At 49.2% G+C, this 18,773-nt stretch overlaps 1 protein-coding gene across 1 annotated transcript in view; it reads left to right on the top strand.

The window, feature by feature from the left end:
• atp2a3 (ATPase sarcoplasmic/endoplasmic reticulum Ca2+ transporting 3) overlaps nt 1-18,773 on the top strand; it is a 136,872-nt gene that overhangs the window by 100,147 nt on the left and 17,952 nt on the right. The window contains exons 11-18 of the mRNA XM_033045929.1: nt 522-653; nt 2,220-2,342; nt 4,149-4,367; nt 9,973-10,308; nt 11,186-11,406; nt 12,210-12,412; nt 14,298-14,383; nt 16,579-16,712. Of these exons, the coding sequence (XP_032901820.1) occupies nt 522-653; nt 2,220-2,342; nt 4,149-4,367; nt 9,973-10,308; nt 11,186-11,406; nt 12,210-12,412; nt 14,298-14,383; nt 16,579-16,712 (1,454 nt within the window). The remainder of the gene's footprint in view (nt 1-521; nt 654-2,219; nt 2,343-4,148; nt 4,368-9,972; nt 10,309-11,185; nt 11,407-12,209; nt 12,413-14,297; nt 14,384-16,578; nt 16,713-18,773) is intronic.

The raw sequence follows: 18,773 nt of genomic DNA, 5'->3' as shown, positions 1-18,773 counted from the left end.
TTGAAATGAAAGGAGTTGACGGAAGAAAACATTTAAAAAATAGTCCATATGTTCTCCCTGTGACCCCGTGGGTTTTCTCTGGGTGTTTTGATTTTTTTTCCCACTCTCCAAAGACATGCAAGTTTGTAGGTTAATTGGCTTCTGTAAATTGTCTCTAGTGTGTAGGATAGTGCTAGTGTATGGGTGATCGTTGGCTGGCACGGACTCGGTGGGCCGAAGGGTCTGTTCCCAGCCAATATCTCTAAAATGTAAAAGTCTAAAAGTGATTAATTTCAAGGTTGACGGAGTCTTATTTCCTCTTCCCTCCTAACCTTGAAATATCTGGAAAGTGCACAGGATTTTGTCTCAAATGAGATGTCTCCTTGCATCATTAATAAAATGGAACAAATGTTTCTGACGGACATTCAGGACTCGGGTGTCTAAAAAACCTGAAACTGCGCTTTAATGATGTGAACAACAGTGAGATTTCATGACATACTTATACACACTCTTCGTTCTTTCCTTTTCCCGTCCTATCCCAGACTAAGGGAATTTACGAGAAGGTTGGGGAAGCCACAGAAACAGCTCTCGTTTGCCTGGTGGAAAAGATGAACGTTTTCAACACTGATATCAGCAACATCACTAAAGTGGAGAAAGCCACCTACTGCAACAATGTAAGTGTTATGTTGTGAATCCCCCGGCCTGACTTTCACTCTGTTTTCCAGAGGTTTTACTCGTTACTGTTACACAGTACAGGTAGTTCTGCTATAACGCAACACGTTTATTTCTAACAAACCTCATGTAACGGAAAATCACATTATGACGTCAATTGTATCAATTAAGGAGTGAGAGTTTAGCACATGGAGAGTTTCTGATTTTAATAACAAAAGTAATTTTCTCCCCAGGATGTAAATAAAAATAAACTTGCAGCTATGGAAAAGATTATATGTCTTATATCTTTTAAGTTTACTGTTATTATTGCAAGTTAATAACACTAAAGGCTGTACACGACGTTATTTCATTGAGGGTACACAAAAATGCAGCGGGTGCAGCAGCATCTATGGAGCAAAGGAAATAGGCAACGTGTTTTTGTGTACCTTCGATCTTCCAGCATCTGCGGTTCCTTCTTGAACACGTTATTTAATAGAGTATTGTTACACTAGTATCAATAGCAGCTATTGCTTGTCAATTTCAATGGCCAGTCACGATGAAACTGATAAACTATGTTCATAAGAGATAAATGGCCGTTCCCACCAGCATGCGACTCCATGCGGCAAGCTCGATCTAAAGGGCCGGTCCCACCAGCCTGCGACTCCATGCGGCAAGCAAGACCTACCCTGGTCACTTGAGCCGTACGGCCTCGCGAGGCCGGTCCCACTTCGATCGCCGGAGCCGTATGGAGTTGTGCGGAGCTGGTCCCGACATCGCGCGGGGCTCCGAAAAACTGACCGTGTTTAAAAATTCCGCGCAGCAACGGCCTGCCGGCCCGTAGCCGCCGTGTCACTCACTCGACCTCCGCGCGGCTCCCGCTTCTGGTTTGGTTGCGCTTGCCGCATGCAGGCGCATGCTGGTGGGACCGGCCCTTTAGGTCACGCTTGCCGCATGGAGTCGCATGCTCGTGGGACAGGCCCTTAATGGTGTCTGATTACTGTGAGGAGGGTTACATGGAAACTGTTTATTTTTCCTCAGATTTTTTTTCCCATGACAACTTTTTTTCCTGCTTTTCAATTTTTAAGGTATCTTTGAAGTGGTTCTCGAGTACCCAATTGCGATAGCTATTTTAACCCATGTAACACAAATCGTGTTGCCTAGTTCATATCTCGCGTAACATCTAATTAACATTGTGGAAACGCGCATTATAGCAGAATTATAGTTAGTGATTCAAGAGTGTTCCTCAGACTGAGGAAGGGTCTCGACCCGAAACGTCACCCATTCCTTCTCTCCACAGATGCTGCCTGTCCCGCTAAGTTACTCCAGCATTTTGTGTCTATCTTTGGTTTAAACTGGTATCTGCATTTCCGTCCTACACATATATACATACACACACACGCACATGCATGCACGCATGCACACACACACACACACACACACACACACGCACGCACGCACGCACGCACGCACGCACACACACACACACACACACACGCGCGCGCGCGCACACGCATCTGTTGGCTGACTCACTCACTACTACAATTGTTAGAGGCTCCAGCAACTGACTATTGCCACTCACTCTCTCGTAGACCATCAAGCAGCTGATGAAGAAGGATGTGACACTGGAATTCTCCCGCGATCGCAAGTCCATGTCTGTCTACTGCTCTCCCGTCAGTCCATCGGTCGGAGCTGGGAACAAGATGTTTGTGAAGGTGAGAGGCCTCCATACACTCGCGGGGAGAGTCGGGCATGTCGTAGTTCGGCCACATTTGGAGTGTTGTGTGCAGTTCTGGTCGCCCTTTTACAGGAAGGATGTGGAGGGTATAGAGAGGATGCAGGAGAGGTTCACCAGGCTGTTGCCTGAATTAGAAGGTGCCAGCAATAATGAGAGGCTGGACAAATTTGGTTTGTTTTCTCTGGAGTGTCGGAACATAGAAAACATAGAAATCATAGACAATAGGTGCAGGAGGAGGCCATTTGGCCCTTCGAGCCTGCACCGCCATTCATTGTGATCATGGCTGAAGAACCACAATCAGTAACCCGTGCCTGCCTTCTCCCCATATCCCTTGATTCTACTAGCCTCCAGAGCACTATCTAATTCTCTTTTACATTCATCCAGTGAATTGGCCTCTACTGCCTTCTGTGGCAGAGAATTCCACAAATTCACAACTCTCTGGGTGAAAATGTTTTTTCTCATCTCAGTTTTAAATGGCCTCCCCTTTATTCTTATACTATGGCCCTTGATTCTGGACTCCCCCAACATTGGGAACATTTTTCCTGCATCTAGTTTGTCCAGTCCTTTTATAATTTTATACGTTTCTATAAGATTCCCTCTCATCCTTCTAAATTCCAGTGAATACAAGCCCAGTCTTTCCAATTTTTCCTCATATGATAGTCCCGCCATCCCGGGGATTAACCTCGTGAACCCACGCTGCACTGCCTCAATAGCAAGGATGTCCTTCCTCAAATTAGGAGACCAAAACTGCACAATGCTCCAGATGTGGTCTCACCAGGGCCCTGTACAACTGCAGAAGGACCTCTTTACTCCTATACTTAAATCCTCTCGTTATGAAGGCCAACATGCCATTAGCTTTCTTCACTGCCTGCAGTACCTGCATGTTTACTTTCAGTGACTGGTGTACAAGGACACCCAGGTCTCGTGCACTTCCCTTTTTCATAATCGAACACCATTCAGATAATAATCTGCCTCCTTGTTCTTGCCGCCAAAGTGGAAAACCTCACATTTATCTACATTATACTGTATCTGCCATGCATCTGCCCACTCACTCAACCTGTCCAAGTCACCCTGCTTTGGGTCATCTGCAAATTTGCTAGTGTTACTTTTAATTACTGCCTGTCATTCTGACAGGGACCCATTTATTCCTACTCATTGTGAACCAATTCTCTATCCATATCAATACTCTAGCCCCAATACCATGTGCTCTAATTTTGTCCACTAATCTCCTGTATGGGACCTTATCAAAGACTTTCTGAAATTCCAGATACACTACAACCACTGGCTCTCCTTCGTCCATTTTTCCGGTCACATCCTCAAAAAATTCCAGGATTTCCCCCTCATAAATCCTGAGGGAAGACCTGAGGGAAGATCTGATAGAAGTTGACAAAATAATAGGGGGCATCGATAGGGTAGATATTCAGCATCCTTATTCCACTGTGGATATGTTAAAAAGGTACATGGATAGGACATTTCAGACTTGCGGGATAGGGCTAAACAGTGGATATTTTTAAGGCAGAGATAGATATATTCTTGATTAGTACAGGTGTCAGAGGTTATGGGGAGAAGGCAGGAGAATGAGGTTAGGAGGGAGAGATAGATCAGCCATGATTGAATGGTGGATGGGACGAATGGCCTAATTCTACTATTCCTTATGACCTTAAACAAGGATAAATGGGACTAGCTTAGATGGGGCATCTTGGTGGGCATGCGCATGTTGGGATGAAGGGCCTGGTTCCATGCTATGCGACACTGTGACTCTACGAGAACATTGTTTCTTTAGGGGGCTCCTGAAGGAGTAATCGAGCGTTGCAATTACATCCGTTACGGCACCTCCAGAGTGCCCCTGACACCCCGACTGAAGGAGCAGATCCTGAGCGTGATCAAGGAGTGGGGAACGGGACGGGACACGCTGCGCTGTTTGGCGCTGGCAACCCGGGACAGCCCACTCAAGAAGGACGAGATGGACCTGGAGGATGCCACCAAATTCATCAAGTATGAGGTGAGCGATCTTTCTTCTGCTGCGGGTGTCTGAGGGAAGGGGTCTAGGGTGTGGGGAGGGGGGGGGGAGAGGCTGCCAGAGGAATGTCCTCTCATTCTATCCTTTGCCATCTCCCTGAACACACTTTCCCTGCACATGAGAGCGCTCCATTTAGTAGCAACACACCAGCCAGTCTGTAGGTGGAAGGGGTTGGCTTCAAGAGGGCTTCAATTCTGTTGGGACTTGGTGTACATGGGATGGACCATTGTACCTGTCAAGAGCTAGGCATTGAAACTGCCCTGTTCTGGTTCAAAGGGAATATTGCTGTCAATATATCTGGTGCAACCACTGGAACTGGTTCATCGGGAACACTGTCGTCAGGGCTTTTGGTCAGATTGGATCCCATTGCTCCTTCCTAAATTTGTCCAGAGTACCCCAAGCTACTGTGTTGGTCCACTGCTACTCGTCCCTGAGATTTGAATTGTTCTCAAGTCAATGTGTCTCAAGTGTATTTAGCTCATTGTGGGCAGCACAGTGGCAATGCGGTAGAGTTGCTGCCTTACAGCGCAAGAGACTGGGTTTGATCCGGACTATGGGTGTTGTCTGTTACGGAGTTTGTACGTTCTCCCTGTCACCACGTGGGTTTCCTCCGGGTACTCTGGTTTCCTCCCACACACCAAAGATGTACAGGTTAGTACGTTAATTGGCATCTGTAAAATTGTAAATTGTCCTTAGTGTGTGTAGGATAGCGCGAATGAACAAGGTGATTGCTGGTCGGCACGGACTCGACGGGCCGAAGGGCCTGTTTCTACGCTGTATCACTAACATCTAAAGTCATAGGTGACTAGATCTCAACAGCTGCAAAGACTAAGGGAGTGAAAGATTCAACCAGCAGGAAGACAACGAGCTGATGATCAAATCTTCTTTGATGTTTGGAAGTAGATTAGATTAGATTAGATATAATTTATTGCCACGCAGCCAGGCTGGTGGAAATTTGGGTTGTCTGCAGCGATACAATAATAAAGAACACACAACCACAATAAAACTGTAACACAAACATCCACCACAGCATTCATCACTGTGGTGGAAGGCACAACATTTGGCCAGTCCTCCTCCATTTCCCCCCCGTGGTCAGGACCAGAGTCCAGAGTCAGTCCAGGATCGGCTCCTCCTCACCGGAGACCGCGGCTTTAAGTTGTTGTAGTAGATCTTCAAACTGATAGAGAGGTTCATTCATTGTAATATGCATAGCCTCGCCTGCAATTAACTGTTATAAAAATGAAAACCCCCGGATATTCCCAGACATGCCCAGACAGAAGATAGAAACATAGAAACATAGAAATTAGGTGCAGGAGTAGGCCATTCGGCCCTTCGAGCCTGCACCGCCATTCAATATGATCATGGCTGATCATCCAACTCAGTATCCCGTACCTGCCTTCTCTCCATACCCTCTGATCCCCTTAGCCACAAGGGCCACATCTAACTCCCTCTTAAATATAGCCAATGAACTGGCCTCGACTACCCTCTGTGGCAGGGAGTTCCAGAGATTCACCACTCTCTGTGAAAAAAGTTCTTCTCATCTCGGTTTTAAAGGATTTCCCCCTTATCCTTAAGCTGTGACCCCTTGTCCTGGACTTCCCCAACATCGGGAGCAATCTTCCTGCATCTAGCCTGTCCAACCCCTTAAGAATTTTGTAAGTTTCTATAAGATCCCCTCTCAATCTCCTAAATTCTAGAGAGTATAAACCAAGTCTATCCAGTCTTTCTTCATAAGACAGTCCTGACATCCCAGGAATCAGTCTGGTGAACCTTCTCTGCACTCCCTCTATGGCAATAATGTCCTTCCTCAGATTTGGAGACCAAAACTGTACGCAATACTCCAGGTGTGGTCTCACCAAGACCCTGTACAACTGCAGTAGAACCTCCCTGCTCCTATACTCAAATCCTTTTGCTATGAAAGCTAACATACCATTCGCTTTCTTCACTGCCTGCTGCACCTGCATGCCCACTTTCAATGACTGGTGTACCATGACACCCAGGTCTCGCTGCATCTCCCCTTTTCCTAGTCGGCCACCATTTAGGGGTTGAGGGGTTCCTCAAGCTTGTGTTGGCTGTGTTTAGTTTAGAGATACAGCGTGGCAACAGCAGGATACAGCAGGCCCTTCAGCCAACCAAGTCGGCACCGACCAGCGATCGTCCCATATGCTAGTTCTATTCCACACACAAGGGACAATTTACAGACGTCAATTGACCTACAAACCTGCACGTCTCTGAAACCGAGACCCCCGGAGAAAACCCATGCGGTCGAACCTGGTCTCTGGCGCCGTGAGGCATAGTTGTAGTTGTCTTGTAATAGTGAAGGAGGCCAGCTGTGGAAAGGTCAAGTGTGGATGGAGAATCATAGTGGCAGACAGCTGGCAGCTCAGGGTCATTGTGGAGGACAGAGCACGGGTGCCCCACAAACGATGACCCAAATCTGCAATTGGGTTTCTCTGGCGTGGAGGAGACCACACTGGCAACACTGAATGAACACAGTGCAGCAGGCCCCAAGAGGTGTAAGTGAATCACTGCTTCACCCGTGAACACTGTTTGGGGCTTTAGATGGTGGGAAGAGAAGAGGTGAAAGGGCAGTCAGAGTATTGAGTAGAGAAGTTGCAAGTTATGTCGCAGTTGTATAAGATGTCGGTGAGACCGCATTTAGAATCTTGTGTTCCGTTCTGGGCACCATGTTATAGGAAGGATATTGTCAAGCTTGAAAGGGTTCAGAGAAGATTTGCGAGGATGTTGCCTGGGCTAGAGGGTCTGAGCTATAGGGAGAGGTTGAGTGGGCTGCGTCTCTATTCCTTGGATCACAGGAGGATGAGGGGTGATCTTATAGAGGTGTACAAAATCATGAGAGGAATAAATTGGGTAGATGCACAGAATCGCTAGCCCAGAGTAGGGGAATCGAGGACCAGAGGACATAGATTCAAGGTGAAGGGGAAAAGATTTAATAGGAATCTGAGGGGTATCTTTTTCACAAAAAGGGTGGTGGGTGTATGGAACGAGCTGCCAGAGGGGGTAGTTTAGGCTGGGACTATCCCAACATTTAAGAAACAGTTAGACAGGGACATGGATAGGACAGGTTTGGAGGGATGTGGACCAAACACAGGCAGGTGGGACTCGTGTAGATGTTGACCGATGTGGGCAAGTTGCTCCAAAGGGCCAGTTTCCACACTGTATCACTCTGATTCTATGACGGGTGTGTCATCCCTTGCTCTTGGGGAAAGTGCCGTAATAAAAGGGAGTGGTAGGTGGGCATGGAAAAGGTCTTGAAGCAAATGATGCCTTTGAAATGTAGTCCTCCCTTGCAAGAATCTGGCTGTGTGATCAGTAGAGGCAGAGGATGAGAGTATGTGACAGCTATCCCGCATCTTAGTCAGTATTCGGTGACTAAGAGCCAATTATAAACTTACTGTTCTTGGCTTCTGCTATGCCTCATACCAGCCTCCAGATTTTTTTTGCTTTTATAACAGATTATTTTGACAAGCTTTGCAATGATAATAACAACATCCATTTATGAAGTGCCCTTAAAATAACAAAATGTTTCCCGATGCTTCACGGAGGTAATATCAAACATCGGCTGATGTCCACCCTCATGAAGAAATATTGGAGCAGATGACTGAGCCCTTGGTCAAAGGGGTGGGTTTTACTGAGCCTCGGAAAGGGAAAATGGAGAGAGAGGCAGAAAGGTACTTGGAGGGAATTCCCGAGCTTGGGCCTTGTCACCTCATTACCCAGCCAGACACCACAGCACTGGCACAAACGCCAACTACTTTATGAATGCGGTCACTCTGCCCCCCATAGTGGACCTCAGTACCAGTCCCATAGTGGACCTCAGTACCAGTCCCATAGTGGACATTAGTACCAGTCCCATAGTGGACATTAGTACCAGTCCCACAGAGGACTTCTGTACCAGATCATAACAACAGCCAATTTGCGTTAAATGTGTGCCCAACCCAAGCAAAGGAATTCCAAAAATAGACACAAAGCACTGGAGAAACTCAACTGGTCAGGCAGCATCTCTGGAGATAAGGGATGGCTGATGTTTCTTCAGACTAAAAGCAGAGGGGAGGGAACTGGAGGCCAGAACAAAGCAGGGCCGGCAGCAGATGACAAGGGAAGGGTAAAACCCATAATGTCCCATTGTTGGTTGGAGAAGAGGTGATACTGAAGGGATATAAGGATGTGAAGCGTGGAACTAGTACAACGACAAGGGTGGGGGAGGTGGGGAGGGAATGCAAGGGTTACTTTAAATTAGAGAAATCAACGTTCATACGGCTGGGTTGTAAGCTGCCCAAGCGAAACATGAGGTGCTGTTCCTCAAATGGAATTCCAAACCGCCTAACCACTTCCCATTCACATCTAGAGCATGAATTCCCAATCCAACCATAACACTTAAATACAAAGTCATCTTGCAGCTGTAAAATCTTCTGTTGTTTATTTTATCCCGGGCACCGAGCGCACAGATACGGCCTATTGACAAACACAACAACGAGGCAACCATTGTCCGCGGCGAGGCAGAGTGCCGTCCTCGCCAAAGACTTCAAAGAGCTGGTCTCTTAGGTTAGTTTAGAGATACAGTGCAGAAACAGGCCCTTCTGCCCACTAAGTCCATGCCGACCAGCGATCCCCTTACACTTACACTACCCTACACACACGAGGGACAATTTACAATTTTACCGAAGCCAATTAACCTACTAACCTGCACGTCTTTGGTGTGTGGGAGGAAACCGGGGCACCTGGGGAAAACCCACGCAGGTCACAGGGAGAATGTACAAACTCCGTAGAGACAGCACCCATAGTCAGGATCGAACCAGGGTCTCTGGTGCCGTAAGGCAGCAACTCTACCTCTGTACCACCGTGCCAGCCGTCTTCTGATCCTGTGGGGTCAGGTGCACAACACTGCCTTTCTGGAGGGTTCCCTTCCAGCAGCGAGATGAACAAAAGCATCTGTGTCATTCAAAGTGAGTGACCTCTGCAGGTCCACACAGGCAACACCTAAGGTCAGGATTGAACCCGGGTCTCTGGCGCTGTGAGGCAGCAGCTCTACCTGCTGCCACACCAGCACCTTTAAGCGAGGTACTAATGATCTAATAATGCCACAGGACCTTGTTTTTCTTGTCTGCAACACAGCGAGTCCACAGACTACTCGTGGCTGTGTATCATGGCTGAGATTCTGGTCAAGGTAAGTGTACCGTGATGTGCACCGTACTGCCTCACTGCTGACTCCTGGATACAGTGTATGTGGAGAGGATGTGTTCACTAGTGGGAGAGTCTAGGACCAGAGGCCATTGCCTGAGAAAGGAGATGAGAAGGAATTTAGTGAGAGGGTGGTGAATCTGTGGAACTCATTGCCACGGAAGGCTGTGGAGGCATAGCCAATGTATATATTAATGGCGGAGATTGACAGATTCTTGATTAGGACGGGTGTCAGGGGTTATGGGGCGAGGGCAGGCGAATGGGGTTGAGAAGCATAGATAGATCAGCCATGATTGTATGGCGGAGTAGGCTTGATGGGCCGAATGGCCTAATTCTGCTTCTAGACCTTGTGAACTAAGCTCTGCTTCTTCCCTCTCCCCTGCAGACTGACCTCACGTTTGTGGGCTGTGTGGGGATGTTGGACCCCCCGAGGAAAGAAGTGGTGGACGCCATCCGCAGGTGTGAGAAGGCCGGGATCCGTGTCATCATGATCACCGGTGACAACAAGGGCACGGCCATCGCCATCTGCCGCCGGGTTGGGATCTTCGGTGTGGACGAGGACGTGTCGGGGAAGGCCTACACTGGCCGCGAATTCGACGACCTGTCGCTGGAGGAGCAGCGGGAAGCCTGTCGCTCCACCCGCTGCTTTGCCCGCGTCGAGCCCTCGCACAAGTCGAAGATCATCGAGTACCTACAGTCGTTCGATGAGATCACAGCCATGGTGAGTTCAGGTGCTGGCCACGGCTCCACCTCTCCTTCCAAATGCCTCCTTGCCCCAGCTTTTGTCCCCAGCCGAGGGCCAATGTGTGTCTAATTACCGAAGATAACATCCAGCATTTTGTGACACTCGACACATTTCCTTGAGCTTCGTCCCCTTTGATTTCTCCTTTTCACACTTTACCCTTCCAAATCACTATGTCTCCCTCTTCCCTGACTCTCAGTCTGAAGGAGGGTCTCAATCCAAAACGTCACCCATTCCTTCTATCCAGAGATGCTACCTGTCCTGCTGAGTTACGCCATCATTTTGTGCAGTTCCTTTCTACACATCCTGTCTAATTATCCCTCTCGGAAGCACCTATCCGATGTTTCGCCCTGCATCAACTTGCCGTGACATGGCAGAGTTCAGTTCAAGCAACTGGCACAGTTTGATGCACCAGCAGACCACAGACTGCTGGCACATTGGCACGACAGGAACAGCGACCCTGGTTCAATCCCGACCTCCGGTGCTGTTCGAGTAGAGTTTGCACATTCTCCGTGTGACCATGTGGGTTTCCTCCAGGTGCTCCAGTTTCCTCCCACATCTCAAAGACGTGCAGATTGACCAGTTGATTGGCGGGTGTAAATTGCCTGCAGTGTGAAGATGAGTGGTAGATATCTGAGTGGAGTTGATGCCTGCAGAATAAAATGGGTTGGAATAGGAATAATCCCTGCACCTATCTGAGAGTCACAGATGGATGCAGCAGTATGCCCTGAGTTTGGGGAACTAATCTTTGAGGATATGTTGGGGCTTCAGTGGTTCCACGCTACTGCACTGGAGGTGATTGTGGACCTGGGAGAATTCCGCCAGGAGAGAGCAATAATTCCTTTCTTCTCCGCAGACGGGAGATGGCGTTAATGATGCTCCTGCTCTAAAGAAGGCTGAGATTGGGATTGCCATGGGCTCAGGAACTGCTGTGGCTAAGACGGCAGCAGAAATGGTGTTGTCAGACGACAACTTCTCCACCATCGTGTCGGCCGTGGAGGAGGGGCGAGCTATCTACAACAACATGAAGCAGTTTATTCGCTACCTTATCTCCTCCAACGTGGGCGAAGTGGTCTGGTGAGGCTTTGTTTTTGTCAAATTAAAGCACAATGGCCTGCCGTCTGGTCTTTCGGTACTTGCAGGACTCTGCTTCATGGTGGCAAGTGCATACCTCATGGGAGCAACCAAACTTGCTTGCCATGCATGGAGACTTTCTCCTCTGTACTGCCTGCTGCAGTGGTTTTATGCATAAAAACCTGAATTCCACAATTGACATTGTCGGCGGCAAAACGTGGTGACTCTTGTATGCTGTCTGGATGAGGTCTGCTACGTGATTTTACCGGGTTGTATGCAAAACAAGGCATTTCACTGTACCTAGGTACATGTTACAATAAAGTATAATTGAATTAAATAATTGACTGTGGAGATAGAGGCTGGACATTACGGACAAAGTACTTACTGCTCAATGTTGCTCTCCACTGGTGTTTGGGTGATGATGTCGGAGGGAGCTTTGTACTCTACCCCTCCCCTATATCTGACTTTACTTAACTATGTTCTATCTTGGCCATTTTCCCATCATGCTGCCCAGTATGTGAGCTCTCGGGTTAACCATATTATAACCCAGTCATAAGTCTCAAACATCCCGACCACAGATGATGAGACCAAGATCGGTGCATGTACTCCATGTACGTGTTTGCTCTGAGCTCTGGTTTGCTGCTGTGGAGATGGATGATGTATCAGGACTAGGACAATGTAAGGATAGTGGACAGGCTGGAGCCCCATCACTGACAAGGGACATTTCCTGTTGTGGTACGTTGACTGGAATGCAGGATCACTGTGGTTAAATCCAATCACCCTTCCTCTTCCTTGTTTCCCCGCAGCATTTTCCTCACTGCCATCCTGGGCTTGCCCGAGGCCCTGATCCCGGTGCAGCTGCTCTGGGTGAACCTGGTGACAGACGGTCTTCCAGCCACGGCTCTGGGCTTCAACCCTCCCGACCTCGACATCATGAACAAACCACCTCGCAATCCCAAGGAGTCCCTCATTAGCGGCTGGCTCTTCTTCCGATACATCGCCATTGGAGGTAAGCAGGCCGCACACTAGCATTCGCACACTGAAGCCGTACCCTGGTGAACCTCTTCCAAGATGCAGTCCATCCCAGGCGACAATGTGCCACGGAAGTAGATGTACAATGGCATATTACAATCACTCCACACTTTTAAATCTCTACACTCAGTAAATGGCTCGATTGTAATCATGTATTGTCTTTCCGCTGACTGGTTAGCACGCAACATAAACTTTTCACTGTATCTGTACATGGGACAATAAACTAAACTGAACTGATTTACTCAGTTCCAGGACTTGAGCACTGAGCATGTTTTATTGCTCTTTCCCATTTGCCCCTGAACCACCCCTATCCTTCTGGTGAAGCTGCTCCTACTGTGCTGCTGGGTAGAGTTGCAGGATCTGGACCCAGTGACTGTGAAGGAATGCAAATATACTTTCAAGTCATGGTGCTGGCTTGGAGGGGTATCTGCAGGTACAATAACCCCTTGCAGTAACGGACCACGGGGGATGAGGGGTGAGGATGGTGTCCATTATTGCCGATTGTCACCTATAACCGAGTGAGGGGGGGTAAAGTTTAACACAAGTCCGGGAAGGAAGAAACGCGATCTGGGAGGGAGGGGGTTTAAACAAGGGACTGGCCCGGCACTCACGATGCCTTCATGCTGCTAACTCTCTACGCTACCCAAAACTGGAAGTATGTCACATGGCGCTAGCTCGTGGGATAACTGGCGGCGGTGGTGGGTGGGTGGGGGGGCAACAGGAGACTCGGTCCGCTATAAAACACCTCCGCTATATAGCGGTCCATCATTGCGAGCCTTTACTGTAGTGGTATTCCCATGCACCTGATGCCCCGATCATCTCGAGGATTAATGATCGGAGCCGGGCAAGTGCGTTCAGGAACATATTGGTTTGGAATGGAGCTAAGGGACCAGGCTTTTGTTTAGATTACATTATAGTCTCGTCTAATGATTCTGTTGTATCCAGTCGGTAGTTCTGACCTGCAAACCCAGCAGCAAGGAAGGGGGTCTCCAGATTGTCCCTAAAAAGCTTTGCATCCTCTGAACTTCTTGTGTTGGCAGGAAGTTGGAGTCTTTCCAGACACACAACAAAATCTTAGCCCACATCCAAGATCTAGGAGTTGGTGCCAAGGACGTGTAAAGAGCAGAAACGGTTATGAAGGATTTTTTTTACCATAGAAGCCACTTATTTGTCTATTAAGGCAGCTTCAGGGGAATTCAGAATTGGACAGGATTTGGAAAGTGTTAAATTAGCAAAAGAGTCAGAGTGGAAAGATTTTTTTTTTTTTCCGCAGCCTGCTGTGATCTGATCCGTTACAGTGAAGGGAGGAGAGTCAGTTCTTGAAACTATCACTGGTGAACCATAGACACCTTTGGACAGAGTTTTAATTAAAATATCATAATCTCACATATGGAAAACAAAGTGCTGGGGTAACTCAGCCGGTCGGACAGCAACTCTGGACGACATGGATAGATGACGTTTTGGTTTGGGACTCTTCTTCAGACTGATGATATTTCGGGTCGGGACTCTTCTTCAGATGTCCCGACCCAATCCGTACCAGAGTAACTCCAGCACTTTGTGTTCTATTCAGGATTCCAGCATCTGCAGTTCCTTGTGTCTGCACGGCATCAGATGGGTCTTTCAAAGAGCTGACACAGGCCAAAAGGGCTGAAGGGCCACAGTCCCTGCCTGTGTTTCTGATCCGATATTGTGGCAGGATCAATTCGGAGAAAGCAAGGACAGTTGGCAGGGGTGGCTGGTCTGGTGGGTGGTCAGAGGCGAAGGGTTACGCAGTCCTCTCCCCACTGACAGGCGAGAGGAGTGGAGCGCTGTGGACATCCCATGCTTCGGCTTTGCTTACCCTGCTTGTTGCTCTCTTTCAGTGTACGTTGGCCTGGCGACAGTCGGAGCAGCCACCTGGTGGTTCATGTACGATGAGACTGGTCCACAGGTCACCTTCAACCAGCTGGTATGGAGCTTCAATATCTCCCCTTCAAGAGGGTGGGGGAGTGAGGGGGGTGGGCAAGAGGTTCAGTTCACTAGTTGTCCATTTACTGCAAGTCCTTTGTAAAGGAAAGACAAAATGCTGGATAACTCAGCAGGTCAGGCATGGATAACATGGATAGGTGACGTTTCAAGCTGGGACCCTCCTTCAGACATTTCACAAATCCTTTGTGAAAGCGGGATAGCACAGAACTTGTGTGAAAGGGTGATCAATGGTAGGCATGGACTCGGTTGTCCGAAGGCCCTGTTTCTATGCTGGAACTCTAAACAGAAAAACTAAACAATAGCTGCTGGCTTTATGGAGGTTGAAGTCTCAATCATTACTTACTATTGGCTGCCTGTTAGAAAGTCTTAGCCATTGATTTTGTACTGTATTCATTGCGTTGATTCACAGCCTTGGTCTAATTGAACCGAAACCAGACAAAAACAGATCGTTAAACGTTTTCTCTGATGCATGAGGGTAGCCCTCCTCTGCGTCTCAATGTGTAAATAACAGTCAGTCGGTTTGAGCGAGCACTTCATTGTGTACAGCTCTGCACTGACCTGTACTGTGACGCAGCGCTGCCTGGGGACTGTATATCTCTCAGCGATGAGAGGCGGAGATAATTACTTTCACAAAGACTCCATTAATCAACTTGATCCAGCAGCGGCTGAGAAGGCAGCGAAATGCAACAGGGACTGTCACATCAAGGAGAGGGCGAGTGTGCACAACTCTCCGAGCTACTGCACTGTCTGTACCAAACACATCCAAACTCAGTGCATTGTGCGTTACACACTCATCCTAACACAGGGTATTGTGTGTAACACACTCACCCCAACACAGGGCACAAGTGTGTAACACACCCCAACACAGTGCATTGTGCGTTACACACTCACCCTAACACAGGGTATTGTGTGTAACACACTCACCCCAACACAGTGCAGTGTGTGTTTCACACTCACCCCAACACTGGGTAGTGTGTGTAACACTTGTCCCCTATGTCCCTGCCAACCCCAACCCTCACCCACCAATTCTCAAACCACCTACCCGATCACTGAGCATTTTATCGCAGCTAACTGTCCCGAACGGAAATGTCATCGGTCAATTCCAAACAGAGCAGCCAGGGAGCTGGGAATCGCGGAGCGGGAAGAGAGCACTGAGCCACCCCGACACGCGAGGCCGGCACTGGGGGCGTGTCTGTGAGCCAGATGCTCATTCCTGGTCCCGTGCTGGGGGGTCGAGGGACTGGTGTGCAACCAACCACCCCTCCTCTCCAGCAGACAGAGAGGGTCCACAGAGAAGAGCAAGGAAGCCCCAGTGAGAGCAAGCGCTCAACAGTAAAGCAAATCCTTTATGCCACCCTTACAGTGCAGGTTACTGGGCATAGATCGCCCCTTGTCCCCAGGTTGCCACCCTGAAAAAGGCTCTGGGGAAGGGCTTTGTCCGAGTCAGGAGCTTTTGTACAGTCACTCATGTGTTGCAATCAATGAGACAGACCCACCCAGGAGGAGCTTGATTGAAAACCCTGCCTCCCCCACCCCCCCAATTGCCAACTATGTACTGGAACATGGGCTCTCGTTAAGGGGATGTGGTGCAGAAAGTGGAGCCACAGCCTCACAGCGCCAGAGACCCCAGTCCAGTGCCGACCCCAGTCCTGTATGTGTGCATTTTGCATGTTCTACCGGTAATCACGTGGACTTCTTCCGGCTGCTCCGGTTTCCTCCCACATCCCAAATACGTGCCGAACTGTAGTTAAACCGACCAATGTAAATTGCCCCCCAATATGTCGGGAGAGAGATAGAATCTGGGGTTCAGGGAACGGTGGCCGGAACATGAAGAGAATGGAATAGGATTGGTGTCAATGGATGGTCGATGATCATCACAGGCTTGCTGGGCGGAAGGGCCTTTGTTCCAAGTTGTATTTGTAAACCTAAGCACTGGCTCAATGGACCGAAGGGCCTGATTCCATGCTGAATGGCTTTACGACAGACTCAAGGCTGTGGAGTGAGTCTTGACTCGCCACCTTCTGAGCCAGGGTGAGGCCAGTAGAGACTGTTGGTGTAGACACAGAACGTAGGGGTACTGATGGAGTAGAGTGATGTGGGGAAACGTGTGGCGAGATTGCATGCGGTCTCTCAGTCAGTTCACCCGCCTCTCTCTCTTCCCCCCCATTCCCCCAGCGACACTTCATGCAGTGCACCGCGGACAACCCGCTCTACCAGGACGTTGAGTGTTCCGTCTTTGCTTCCCGCTTCCCGACAACCATGGCGCTGTCCGTCCTGGTGACCATCGAGATGTGCAACGCTTTGAACAGGTTAGTGCAGCCTGGAGTCGGCAAGTACTGTCGCCCAGCTTCACCACCCACCACCGGAGCCGTGGCAAGGGAGTGGGCCTGGGGAGGGGGTTGGTAGGGTGTGGAGGGGTGGGGGTAATGGTGTGGGGGAGCCAACTCACAGGCACAAGCCGCACACACACAGTCCATGGCATACATCAGTGGCAAGCATTTCTAGCCCGGAGTACCGCAGCGGTGAAGTTCACTGACATCATCATCTGGCCGGGCAACTCTAACCCAGTGCCGTTGCCAGGATAGTTTGGTTTATTATTGTCACGTGTACCGAAGTACAGTGAAAAACTTTTTGTTGTGTGCCATCTATGTGATTACAATCAAGCCGTCCACAGAGTACGTATACAGGATGTATAATGGGTATAACGTTTAGTACAAGGTAAAGCTTTTCCCTGTACCTCGGCACACGTGACAATAAGCCCAGTAAAGTCTGAGTGAAGGTCTCCAATAGGGTAGATGAAAGGTCAGGACTGCTATCTAGTTGGTGAGAGGATGGCTCAGTTGCCTGATAACAGTTGGGAAGAAACTCTCCCTGAATCTGGAGGTATGCGTTTCCAAACTTCTCTTACCTCTTGTTTGATGGGACAGAGGTGAAGAGAGAGTGACTGGGCAGAGACTCATCCTTGATTATGCTTGTGGCCTTGTCAAGGTAGCGTGAAGTGTAGATGGAGTCAATGGAAGGGAGATTGGTGTGTTTGATGGTCTGGGCTGTGCCCACAATTCTGCAAAAACATACCTTTATGGCAATTTTTTTTTTTTTATTTTGACTTGAAGAGTGAATGATGGCACCTAAAATGTGGTGACCTTTGTATAACGGCTCAGTGCAGTCTACTATCTTACACTCTTATACTTAGTATGATTGTGCCTAAAGAATAGTCGGATTGTCACCGGAATGTGTACAATAAAATATAATTTCACTGTACTTAGGTACACGTGACAATAAAGATTTGAACCATTGAAGATAGACACAAAATGCTGGAGTAACCCAGCGGGACAGGCAGCATCTCTGGAGAGAAGAAACGGGTGTCGCCTCGAGTCGAGTCTCTTCCTCAGACTCTAATTGAGTTCATTCTACCTGGATATGCAGTGGAGAGGGAGAGACACAGGGAAGGGTATTCCGCAGTTGGCAACATCCCCTTTGGTCCAAGGACAATGCATTCATTCAGGAGCTTCATTCCTGCAGAATGGGGCCCGATGGGATTCTGAGTGTCTGATTTATTTCACTGTCTGAAGGATCTCATTCACTTTACAAGTGAATAGTTTATCCAGAATCCCTCGTTAAAACCACAAATTATATTATTGGCGGTCATTTTGTCCACCTATTTTGACATCTTATAAATATTTAGCATCTGATGTGAGTTTCAGCCCCTTGGTATGGAGGCCGTGGCTAGCTTTGCCCTGTTCCAGAGTGTGCAGGGAGCTGGGGCTGAGGGAGAGCAGGGTGGGGGACCCGGCACAGCACCCGGAGTTCCACCCAGGGGTTCAACACTTCCACACCAGAGGCAACGACACTTCCCCCTTCCTGCCAGGAGAACCCTGGCCTCAACTCACAGGTCCACTCCTGCAGTAGCCCCAGCTCAGTGAGTACACCCCTCCCACCTCACTGGGGTCTTCCCCCCCACCCCCCTCACACTGCCACCTCATCTCCCCCCCCCCCACCTCACTGGGCCCCTCCCACCTCACTGAGCACCTCCCCCATCATCAGACCCTCTCCCTCAATGGACCCATCCCTCCTCCATGTGCCCCTCCCCCTCACTTGGCTCCTCCTCCCTCACTGCCCCTCACTGGGCCCCATCCTCCACACTGCCCCCCCCCCCCCCTCCTCACTCTGCCCCTCTCTCCAGCTCTGGGCCCCTCTCATCACCAAGCCCCCCCCCCATCATCGGACCCCCATCACTGGATCCTTCTCCCCTCACTTGACCCCCTCCCTCACTGGACCCCTCATCCATCACTGGACCCTTTCCCCCACAGTGCAGACCCTCCCCATCACTACTTTACCCCAGGGGGAGGGGGGAAGGGGGGGGTTTAGAG

The sequence above is a fragment of the Amblyraja radiata genome, chromosome 28, assembly GCF_010909765.2.
Source record: "Amblyraja radiata isolate CabotCenter1 chromosome 28, sAmbRad1.1.pri, whole genome shotgun sequence".
NCBI lineage: Eukaryota > Metazoa > Chordata > Chondrichthyes > Rajiformes > Rajidae > Amblyraja > Amblyraja radiata.
The sequence above is the reverse complement of the archived record's forward strand: the minus strand, read 5'-3'. Positions and strand labels throughout refer to the sequence as shown.